This window comes from Vicugna pacos, chromosome 3 (genome assembly GCF_048564905.1).
Source record: "Vicugna pacos chromosome 3, VicPac4, whole genome shotgun sequence".
NCBI classification, from domain to species: domain Eukaryota; kingdom Metazoa; phylum Chordata; class Mammalia; order Artiodactyla; family Camelidae; genus Vicugna; species Vicugna pacos.
Genome location: NC_132989.1, coordinates 50753005 through 50765733, shown reverse-complemented (window position 1 = coordinate 50765733; position 12729 = coordinate 50753005). Strand labels below are relative to the sequence as shown.

Here is a 12729-nt window from a genome sequence, read left to right as displayed (position 1 = left end):
TTAAAGTTTTTGGCCTTTGTACAGTATGTCTTTGCTTTCCTAACTTTGAGGGTACCTTTCCATTTATTTTCTCACTTGAACACCTATGGTTCTTTCTCCAGCTTCTTAATTTATATAATTACAATGTTATATTTTACTTCTCTCTTCAGCTTCTATTATTTATTTTGCATTCGGTTAATTTTGATTGATGGCACAGAAGTTTATTTTCTCCCTATTCTAGTTCTGTTTGTGTGTGAATATAGCAAAGCATTTCTTTTCAGCCTTATCTAAACTGTTTGATTAGCTGCTAATGTGCAAAATCATTAATGGGGGATTCAAACTGCTAAAATAAAGAACTGATGAATTCCAGCCCACAGGCCACAGTTCAGTCTTTTCTGCTGAATGCTTTTTCAGGGAAGCAAACAGAAATCAGCAGTGCTCCAGGCACTGTGTGAAATGTGCAGGGTATTATTATATCCTGTAAAAAGTTAAATGTGATTGAAATAAAGACCTCTCTGCAGCATATAATGCGGGGTGGCTGCTTTAGAACACTAAATAAGCAGTTTGCTATAGCAACGGTGTATCCAGCTCTGTAATCTGACATCCATTTGTTCAAAGGTTACTTTTCGTTGAATTACAGGAGAGTTTATAAATTACTTTATTTGGCAGATTTAATGTGTGTGTGTATGTGTGTGTGTGTGATTTTCCCATTTGAGGAAAAAACATCAATTCCTTTTATTGCTTGCCCTGTGTAACTACCAGGGGCCAGCTGTTAGATACGGAAGCCCCAGCTACCCCAAGTGAAAGGATTAGGACTGTCAACCTATCCACTGAGTGACTGAATGTCCCTTGATGCTGCCCATTTAAATATATAGACATCTGTTAAAGCGTAACACAAAAGATTTTCAATGAAACAGTTGGGCCTATTGTGTTGTGGTTAATTTCTTTATAGCCATAATCATCCCAAGAATTCTAAAATTTTATTTTTTGTTTTTTATGTTACTGAAGTTAATTAGTATATTTAAATGATGCTAATATATGGAGAGTTTCATCTTTGGGTTTTGTTTGGTTTTGTTTTGTTTCACTTTGTGTTATTCTTTTTCTTTGTTTTGAGAAGTGGTGTTTAATGAACAGATTCTCTAATCAGTAAATTCAAGAACTTGCCTGATCACTGAGATCCTGAATGGATACAGGGGAAGTGTAGTAATACTATGAATAATTACCAGAAAGCTGCATACCATAGGAAAAGTGGTTATTCTAAAGCATCATATAAAATGCCCTCTAAACATACGCTAATGACACAGGGGTAATTTGTGATACCGAAAAAAAAAAAACTAACTAAAAAACAAACCATATTATTAGTTGTTATACTGTAATAAGATACTAAGAAAAATTTCCTGATAAGTTGAAAGATATGGTATTTTCTATGTGTCCAGTTTTTATTATAAAAATCTGATTTATTTACTCAGTAGCTTATTTGTTGCTTATTTTTCTTTTAGTCTTTCACTTGCTATTTCACAATTTTTTATAACATCACCAAAAATGGGTAATAAAATAAAAGGAATATGATCCTCAAATTAGTTAATTTTGTTATTTATTACCACCACTAGAAACCTGACATTTCCAGATTATGAGTCTAGATCCACACACACAATTGGGTTTGTGACAACAAAACATCTACTACTTGATACATCGTTTTCTGTATTCATGAATGTATATTCAGACATTGTTTTCTGTATAAACATCCATTGATGGAGGATGTTTTTCACTTACCTGCACGTCAGCCACATTTCATTCAATCTGACTAGCATAAGGACTGTGGGTCTGGGTTACTTATATTTCTTCCTTGACATACCTTGTTTTCTTGGAAGCCAAGCCCAACACTGCAGGTCCTTGACGTTGAGTTTACATGGCTGCCACTGAGCAATTTAAGCTAGAGTTTACATTTTTAAAGGTCTGAGTGTCTGAAAGAATAAGCTGGCACTATAAAAATAATTAAAGTTAGAAGAATTCAACATATGCTTCTGACGGTGAGGAAGTGGGAGGAACTTACTTTCTCCCCATCAGCAGGTTGTAGGAATGTTATTTCCTAAAATAGTAGGACCCGTGATTCACAACTGATGGTGACTTTTTAAGTGAATGACAAGACAGACCAAAGAGTACTGCACCCTATTTCTTGGTGAAATCATGAACAAGTCAATATGTCAGGCTTCCTGTGTGGTTTGTTATTTTGCAAACAAGAGGAGACGTGACATTAGGTATGCCGAGTGTTGATGGGCTCCAAATTTTATCAGGATGTTCAATAGGCAATTGAACTGCCACTATTACTAGCTGTCAGTAGTGGGTCAGCACACTGTCTGTACATCAGGTAGAGAGCACTTGGTAAGAAGTACAAGGACTTGGTAGCTTTCCATATTACTAACTCCTAGGTGGGGGTGGGGTGGAGAATGAATGTACTAGTATATTCCATGCCCAAGCAAATAAACTGCAAGAATAAATGAAAATTTTAGGAAATACAAAATGGAAAGGGAAATCTAAATATGATCAGTGGATTTTATCAATATGAAAACCTGGTTATGATATTGTACTATAGTTGTGCAAAATGCTACCAATGAGGAAACTGGTTAATTGTACACAGACTCTCTGTATTATTTCTTTCAGCTGCATGTGAATCTACAATTATCTCAAAATTCCATCTTAAAAAAAGGGAAAACAAATCTTGACTCCTTACAGTCAGAGAAAGCATAATTCTCACATTACTTAGATTGCTATCATGCCATTACATATTATGAAATGCTTCTGAATAATGAGGAAATAAGACTTAAGCCTCAAAAAGAGATAATAGATGCAGAGACTTCATCCTATTACATATGAATATGAAACTGTAACATACAATGCGTCTTAGACATGTTGAACTTATGTTATCCAATGTCATTGACAAGTTGGAAAAAACATAGATCACTGTTGGTTGAATCCAAAACCTTTGTTTTCTAGGAGAATGGCTTGTTATATTTTCAGTACAGAGTTCATCTCAAAAATACAGTTTCAGATTTAAGATAAGCTTTTTGGTGTTTCATTGTACTGAGAAAGAGTTACTTCTATTTGTCCTTTACTGTTGTCCCCTGATTTAATAATACCTTGTATATTCTGACATTGGTTCTATCTAATAAAATTTTATATTTCAATTGAATAATTATCCAGTGACTGTCATAAATTCTGCTTTGTTAGTGATGTTACTTCTACTCTGTAAACTTATGCATTTTTTTCCTTAGGTACTGCTTTGTGGTTTTAACTACACATAATAGCATATGTAAGCAGTGTTACCTAAGTTTTAGGTTGACAAAGCTGAATCAATATTTTTTATTCAATTGAATGCATCATTAATAAGAACTACTTCAGGGACTTATTATTATCTTTCAGGAAAAATATGCCCAAAAGACTGTAACAGTCAAGAAGCTCAAAGTAATTGTGTGATGTATATTTTTAATGGCAAGAGAATGTAATTTTGAGATTTTTGTTCTCCTACTGGGACTCTACAAAAGTTCCGTAGAAATAACAACCAACTAACAATGGGGGTATGACAGATTTGAGCAGTCTGTCGCCTTCCAAATTGCAAATGTTTCTCCATAAATATTTAATGTTAGTCAGATTCTTCTTGTGCTTATACAGTTGAACTACAAAATGTTAATAATTTTTTTCACAGCCTTATCTGATTCTATAAAGGAAATTGTGTTTTACAGAAATATTCACTGGTCATCCTTTGACTTCATTTGGCTATACACACACACACATATATATATATACACACACACACACACACACACACACACATACATATAAAACATTTTTATGCACTCCCCCACCCCACACACACAGCTCAACTCTGTGTTGATCAATTCTTTTTTTTTTTTAATATAAGTTGATCTCTTGGTGTTTGGTGTATTTACCTCTATGTTACATAAACTTGGAATAGAAGAGTTTATCTTTGCCATTTATCCCAAATAATTTCCAAAACAGGAATTTAAATAAATACAATGCCTGTGGTAACATTCAGTTTAAAGAAAGGTATCACTAACAATTCAGATAGAAATATAAATGAAAGAAATATATGTAAACTTATGTTTGTAATATTTTATAATAACCTTGAAGGTACAGAGTTAAAAAGCAGGAATTGTCATATTCATTTTAGCATTGATATTATTACATAGTTGTCCATTTTGTACTTAAAGAAAAGCTGTTACATGGAAGAAGTTTTATGTCTGTAAGCACATCTTTGTTTCAAGAATCAATTGTTTTATGTTTTTGAAATATTTGAGCATTCTGTCCTGTATCCACACAACATGTATTTGTGTGTTGTACCTATGCCAAGAGAAATGGCAAACATACTTGATCACTGTCCTTCCTGCTATCATTTACATTTTCCTTATCATTACACAGAAAGTTCAAATACGTTATGCTTTCTTTTGTAGTTTGAAAGAAAATAACTATTAAATTAAAACATTTTGAGGAGCTTTAAAAAAAAAATTCCTTTAAGGGTTCTCAGTAGTGTTTCTCAAACTCTCACGTGAATATGACTCACCTGGGGATCTTGTGGAAGTGCAGGCTCAGGTTTGGTGGGTCTCTTGGCGGTTCCCATGTTCTCCTCCCCTGACACTCACTAGTTCTGCAGGCTAATGATATCTGTGTGATCCAAGATGCTGAAATGTGAAGGGCAAAGAGTGAAGTCAGGGACCACTGAGTCCTTCTCTTGATTCTGTATTTCGAATCTCAAGTGAATCATCTGCATTTCTCAAGTTCATTGATGTTTTTGATTGGTTTATTTTCCATTCTAATGCATTTTTCTTTTTAGCTCTTTTGACAGCAAGTTTGTTTACCAGCAAAGAGGACTCGGGCCAATTGAAGAAGACACTATTCTGGTCATAGATCCAAATAACGCTGCAGTACTCCAGTCCAGTGGAAAAAATCTGTAAGTTCAGTCACTTACGTTGTTGTTAATGCTTGTGCTACATATATTGGTATAAAGTGTGTCATTGGATCTGGTCTTTGAAAGAGCATGTTGCCCAGCAGTGGTGAGAAAGCACAGCTTAAGAAAGCAGGAGACAAATTTGGCTGTCTAGTCTTTCATTTTCTGATTAGGTGGTTCTAAACCCTGACTGAATACTAGAATCACTTGGAAGGTTCAAAAACCTTAAATTCAGATTTAGTCTGGGATGGAGCCCAGGTATCAAAATAGTACTTTAAAAAAGTTCTCCAGGTCATTGTAATACATAGTCAAGCTTTAGAGAGTCATATATATACATACAGCTTATGAAGTGAGTTGCTGGTCAGCTAGATCTGAAGATTAAAAAAAAATTTCTTGAGCAGAGAAGTTACATAACCAAATTCATCAACTAATCACCCTTAAGAAAAAAGGCTTCTCTCTTCCCATATCAAAGTGAAGACTAAGCAAATGTCATTTTCAACTTTCCATAGCAGGTATAGGTAATTTGGCTTTGAAAGTCTTCATTATTTGGTCATTTCTAGATGGCATTTGGCAGCCAAAAAAAGTTGGCTGATATTTATGGTCATTGAAAGAAAGGGGCACCTGCTTACAAAGTGTCCTCAACCATTGTAACCTGGCAGCTTCCAGGACTATACCCGACTCCATCTGCTTAGCCACAGAGAAAGCCAGGCTCATTGAAAAGCAGGGAGCCATCCACTTTGAGTGCAGCTGCTGATGAAGATAATCATAATTTGCTTCGTATAGGATTCTAAGATGGTGAGTCAGGGGTCAGATCCTAATACCAGCGCCACCACTCACTGTGTTTGAGCCTGCCTCTTCAGTGCTCTACCCATTAATCAGAGCATTCTCATTCCAGAAGGGATCAAGGAGGACGGAGGAGCAACTGCAGCTAAATCACCTTGTCCAATAGTGGGATGTCTCTGTCAAAACCATAACCCTCATGTTCAGTAGCCAAAATAGACTCTAGTTCCATTAATTAGTCAAGATCAGAGTCTTATACTCTTGGCTCAGGAAGAAAAATATGTGGTGCCAACACCGCGTGTGGAATATCAGGTGTCATCTGACCACAACCACGTTACAATATTGCCAGTGTGTTTGTTAACTCGGTCCACGTTCCTTAAGCTTGTCAGCCTCCATCCACATTAGTTTACAGTTCTCTTACCCAGGTCATCCCAACTGATTTGTTAAACAGATTAACCTTCTCTAACGATTATCCAGCACACCACTTCACTTTGTCTAGATGATCACAGCCCACATCTGCTAGAATGAGTTTTCTGTGGGTTTTACTATCTTCAGTAGACACTCTTAAAGCTTTTCAGTCATATGTTTAATATTTTATATTAGCACAGCATTATATTACCTTGCCCCATATTTAAACTATTCAATCCATATAAATCCATTTATAGTTCTCCAGACAATTTGTTTTATACACATTTCTAAGATGTTAATATTTATGATCTTAGAACTTGTTTTTAAATTGATGCTACTTGTGTTATTTGCTCTAATATACTGTACTTAATAATATATTTGACTGATATGGAGGCTTCATTTATAGATTTTAAAATGATTAAGTACTGCTCAAGATTTTTCACAAGGAGGTCTCTACTGAAATGGGTATTTTCATGTAACAACTCATTTTGGTCTTTAACATAGTAATACAGGTATACATTTATCAACCTATAAATTTGTATTGCCTTTACAGATTAATTAGCAAAAAAATTCCTCTCCTGTATGCTTTGGGAGTAATTATATAATGAAGACAGTTGTTTTTATTTTGCAGATTTTACTTGCCACATGGCTTAAGCATAGATAAAGATGGAAATTATTGGGTCACTGACGTGGCTCTTCACCAGGTAATCTTCTATTTGGCAGTTATTCAAATAGAAGCTAATGGAGTTGTGCTTTTAAAATGTTCTGGAGCTGTCTAGGTCTTTTTCTGTGATGCAGTCAGTTTATAACAACAGCAACAACAAATGGAGCAGCCACATCTGAAATAGTTCTTTTAGAACTCAGTGCTAAGAAAAACTAATCTGTAAGTGATCAAGCCACCCTTCTCTGTGGGGCTGGCAGGAATCTTAGGGCCAGATGTGAAGCTTCACTCTACCAACCTCCTTCTTGGCTTTCGTATTTGTTTTTCTTTCCTCTGTCCCCAGGTTTTAGTTCTATTTTTATCACCTCATGTGTTTTATATATTTTTCATAAACCATCTTAATCTTCTAGAAATGGATGCAAAGTCTCTAGTATATATATGTTTACATATAAGACAGCAAATGTTTGTTCTTTTTATGGAAGTTATATTTCCATCACAGAATAGTCGTAATGTCCTCAAAAGATAAGCTCGTGTTTAATACCTGTCTTATGAATAGGTGGGAAGGAACTAGGGGGAAAAAAAACTAGAACTGAGATGGCATAGCTACAAGAATCTTCAAACATCATCTCAGTAAACGTTTATTGCCCTTGTATTGTCTGGAGAGTATTGTACTATTAGCTAAGGTAAGACAGAAAGGAAGGGCAGGATGGGTGGAACAGGACATCCATGTACTAGTCTCCATTCACCATTAATGAGCTAGATGACCTGGAGCAGATCACCTAATCTCTGTCAGCCTCGTTTATCAAATGAAGAAATCAGACTAGATGATTTCTAGAATCCCATCCAGTTCTAAAAACTATCTTCTTTTAAATAAGTCTCTGGGAGCTTACACTCTAATTCCCTATGCAAGCAGTCTCAGCCAGGTAGGTGCGTGTCAATATTAACCATGCAAAGTGGGAAAGGCTTTTGTTCTTTCTTTACAAGGTGTTCAAACTGGATCCAAACAGTAAAGGAGGGCCTCTGTTAATCCTGGGAAGGAGCATGCAACCAGGCAGTGACCAGAATCACTTCTGTCAGCCCACCGATGTGGCTGTGGATCCAGACACTGGAACCATCTATGTATCAGATGGTTACTGCAACAGTCGGATTGTGCAGTTTTCGCCAAGTGGAAAGTTCGTCACACAGTGGGGAGAAGGTACTCAATGAGACTCTTGATGTCTAATTGTGATTCTTAGCCAACGTCTCTAGGAGCAAGAGATTGGCCACCCCTCACATTCTTTAGGATGTAATTGTCCCCTGAAGCGAGAAAAACAGGGCCTCTGTATGCATCCAGTTGGCTCCTCACACACACATAAAGTCTTGTAAGAGGACAAAAGAATGCTTCTACATAAAAACTTTAAACTTTGTCCAAATAGGGAGAAAATCTGTAATGCACTTGTGGGTAAGAGATATTAACTGCTTTACCTTATTTTTTCCTCTGGTTCCAGGTATTTAATGGTTTACTATGTTGAGTTTTGAAAATTAGAAAACTTTACTCAGACTTTGGGTGATCTTGGGTATATCTGAGGTTTCTCTGTGTTCTGTAGAGTCTGCTGGGAGCCATCCTAAACCAGGCCAGTTCAGTGTTCCTCACAGCTTGGCCCTTGTGCCTCGTTTGGGCCAATTATGTGTGGCAGACAGAGAGAATGGTCGGATCCAGTGTTTTAAAACTGACACCAAAGAGTTTGTGCGAGAGATTAAGCATGCATCATTTGGAAGAAATGTATTTGCAATTTCATACATACCAGGTATTTCTTTTTTATTTTTTCTGTTTTCTCATACTATACTTTGTCCTTAAAAAGTATTTGTCTAATTTTATTATGCTCTTATTATAAATTTTTATGAAGGAGTTGAAGGTGCATTATATATCAGATCTTAAAACATTTTAAAACTGTTAGTGTATTGTAAATCATTTGCAACTCAAATGCCACTGTTCTTTATATGGAAATAACAAAGAACTCAAAAGATTTAACAACTGTTTGTAATGGATTAAAACATTGTTCCCAAACATTGATTTTTACTTTTCCTTAATTATGATCATTTGCTCTAGTTATTAAACGATTAATATTATGTCTTCACACATCATCAACAGACGGCGGCTGACTCATAAAATAAACATTCAAAATGGTTCTTCACATTTTTTAGAAAAGTGGTGGCTAACTTTTTTAAGATATACATGTAAAGTAAGTGAGGCTTATGTGTAAATGCTAGGAGAAATGGCCAATAAAACCTGGAATTTTTTTTTCTCATTTCAAAATAGATTGTCTCAACTTAAAGAAAATCAGAAAAATAATCCAGACTTACAAAATAAGATTCATTTAATTCATATTGCAAAATAACTTAGCATAAGATTTCTTTTTATCATGAATACGAAATAACTGAAAATATATTTCTAGAATTTGTATGCAATTTTTACAGTATACTTCACAAATATATCTGCACCTATGTTAGTGCAGCATTGACTATGTAGTTATCAGTGTGATATTTGGGTTTCACATGCTGTTAGAGTAGCACATGGCTGCTGTCTCCCCAGGCCATCCCCAGTTTATTTAGGACATGGAGTAAAGGGACTTAAGCAACTGAAATAGGAGCAAGTTTGGCTTTCCTAAGGAGTAAGGAATAAAGAAGCAATAAAAGACTCTTGTTAATGTCAATGAAAGATAAATTATCATGTTGGCTTTTACCTCGTATTTAGAGAATAAATTTGGTAAGACCATTTATCTAACAAAGAGGGTGATCAAGTTCATAGCGAATAAAAATAAGTACGAAGAGAAAAACATCAGGAGGAAAGAAGAGAGGAAATCTGGTTAAAGAGAAAAATCTAAGCAAAACACCAAGAGCAGTATAATTCAGTTCTCTCTGCAACGTTGCACAATGGGAATTGACGTTGATGGCGTTGATGTTCTCCCTAGCATGATATACTAAAGGACCCTATCCCGAAATTCTTAAAGAAAGACAAAAAATCCTTCAACACTGGTCTCGTATTTTATGTATTTTATTGTTTTAATTCTTGGAAACATACTATTCCATCATCTTAAGTATTTATTTAACCAATATATCACAGTTTCCACTATTTTGGAAAAGCTACTATACTAAGAAATAGTTTTACTAAAAAAAAATGTAGTATGGAAAGAAATATTGATATAAAAAAGATGATCTAATTTTCTTAATTAGGAAAAAATATGTCTGACAATCTGGAATATGCATGTCACGTTTTCAAACTTTAGTAGTTTGAAATCAGATCATTCTTCTATTTATATTGTACCTTTACTTAACTTTCTCTGCATATTTTTCTCTGATTCTACTTGTAGTTAGAGTAGGTATAACATAATTGTTAAAAAATCTGATACCCCAAAATGACTGGCTCAAATAACCCAACTCTTCCCAATGTCTATTTAGGATACCTACGGTATCTATGTGTCTATTTCTCCATCTATGTCATCTCATCTATATCTGATTTCTACTGGCTTCCTAAGTAGAACAGGCCTTGCAATTCCTGGGTTTTCTGTTACAAGGAGGCTAGTCCCCTAATCTGTTTGCCCCTATTTTATTACCCAGGAAAAGACATCTGCTAAGTATTTTGTTTTCTACTTTTGTGGCCTGCTGTGGGAACTGGGTTGACCCTACATTTCTTGTTTATGTAACATATGTGCATGTATTTGAAAGCCAGTCTTACCCATATTTTAAAGGAAGATTAACTGGATATGTTGCCACAGGTTTGCTCTTTGCGGTGAATGGGAAGCCTTACTTTGAGAACCAAGAACCTGTACAGGGATTTGTGATGAACTTTTCCAGTGGAGAAATTATAGACGTCTTCAAGCCAGTGCGCAAGGTATTCACATACATTAACTATGGATGAGTTTTCATGAGAATACAACTAAAATATGAATCTTAGCATTCGATTAGTACTTGAATAATTTTTTTTAAACTTTAAAGAGATGTGATAACTTTCTTAGCTAGGCTGAAGTGCTGTATACTATATTTTATTGAGAATAAATGTCCTTGTCTGTTCCTAGATGAATTTCTTCAGATGCAAATGTGTGCAGTTCTAAGGTTCTCAGTAGACTTTGCACAGGATGGCAGGTTTAAATTCACTTTAGTTGGAAAACGGGAAAAACAAGTCTTTTCCTGATTTCATCCAAGTAGAGAAGGTACCACAATGTGTTAAACTATACGTGTCTACTTCTCTTAGAGCAACAGGAATCTTGTTTGCTTTTTTTTATGCTATGACTACGCTGAGCAACAAGACTTGAAAATAACACTTCCTGGAAGGTATTCAAGTTCCAGAGACTTGGTTTAGATAAAAGACTAAAGTCTAGTTTTGGCTTCAGAATGCTGTCCCGCTGTTTATTCTAACAGTGCTTTTACAAACTCAGTGAGTGTGGTGCAGTGTGACCATGGTCCTCTGTCTCCTCAGTTTACTTTCTCTGTAATAGGATTGTCAGAATGATCAGAATGTTCACATACACTGCATGAATGTGCTTGTGGTACATCCATTTGAGAAAACCCAGCCTGCTGAAATGCTACAAATAAGAGTTATTTTTCAAAATATATAAAGATTTATTGCTTTAATGGATCAAAATGCCACTCTCATAAGCCGCAGGACAAACTATACCTCCATACTCAAATTCTTTTACAGTATTCTTTAAGACACCAAATTTACTAGCTTAAAAAAAAACTTTAAGATGCCTCAGCATTTTAGAAATTTGTCTTAGAATGCTGACAGCTAGTCTGGGATTTATCAAAATTCATTCTAGAAATATTTATTAAGTACCCACTCCTTATCAGGCATCATGCTAGATACTAAGGATATGGTGGTGGACAGAACAGGACACAGCCTTTCCCTCAAATGGAGTTTTAGCAAAAGTTACAGGATCCAAGCTGAAGCAAATAATCTAAAGTAAAGATTCTAGTACATATTTATTTTCTTTCTTTTTTGAGTTTCTATTGATGTACAACAAACAGGACTTTTCATAGAAGTGTTTCATCTGAAAAGCTATAAGCGATCATATATTCAATCATGGTAATCCTTCAGAAAGAAATCCATTATGTTGATAACATGTATTTTACTCCTGCAGACTTTGAGCTTCTTCTTATCTATGGATAAAGAAAGTGAGATACTTAACTTCCTTTCAGGTCTTCACTTTGTTTTAACACAATGTTTGCTTGATTGTTCTTTTAATAATGTACTGTGTCAATCAGGGTTTTAACTTTGAATTCAGATATGCATCTAGAAATCGACACTAAGTGCTACGCTAGAGGCTAGATTCTAAATGAGCCTTATTACTCATAAAAATGTGAGCAACCCAGGATGAAAATTTCAGAAAGCCTTGTGCTTAAACATCATCATTTATGGGACGTTCAGGGATGAATACGTCACAATATATGGATCAATACAGCAGACTTGAAAAAGAGAGTCTAACCCCAAGATGAAATTTGCTTTTCCTTTCCATAAACAAGACTTTAATATTACACCCAAACATAGAAATTTATTCTGTGTTGACTCAGTGATCTGAAATCCATTTATGAGTCTCTCAGAATTTTCATTTAATTAGATTATCATCACAAAGATTAAGTTTGGGTGAGGGTAATACTCTGGTGTATTGACTCTTGCATAAGAAGAAATTTCTCCTTCAAATCAAAAATCAAATTTTACATAATGTGTCAGTGCCGCTGTTGGTACCTGTCCACTACTTAACTCCTCATGTACTTCAGATCTCCCTCTTCTATTACATTCTTTAGAAATGTTTATGTCTGAATGATCATCATTATGTCTATGCAGGAAAATGAGATGGTAGGAAAATAAAGAAGATGATTCTATCAAATGTAGAAAAGTGATGAGGGCAAAAGATACCTGGTTGCCCCCCCACATTCTTCCTTCCATAATCACAGCAAAGGC

At 35.2% G+C, this 12729-nt stretch overlaps 1 protein-coding gene across 12 annotated transcripts in view; it reads left to right on the top strand.

Moving 5' to 3' along the window:
• Nucleotides 1-12729, top strand: part of PAM (peptidylglycine alpha-amidating monooxygenase) — a 255430-nt gene that overhangs the window by 224264 nt on the left and 18437 nt on the right. For all 12 annotated transcript variants that reach the window (XM_072958329.1, XM_072958328.1, XM_072958327.1 and 9 more), the window contains 5 exons: nt 4829-4945; nt 6762-6834; nt 7776-7986; nt 8378-8578; nt 10547-10662. In XM_072958329.1, coding sequence (XP_072814430.1) covers nt 4829-4945; nt 6762-6834; nt 7776-7986; nt 8378-8578; nt 10547-10662 — 718 coding nt within the window. The remainder of the gene's footprint in view (nt 1-4828; nt 4946-6761; nt 6835-7775; nt 7987-8377; nt 8579-10546; nt 10663-12729) is intronic.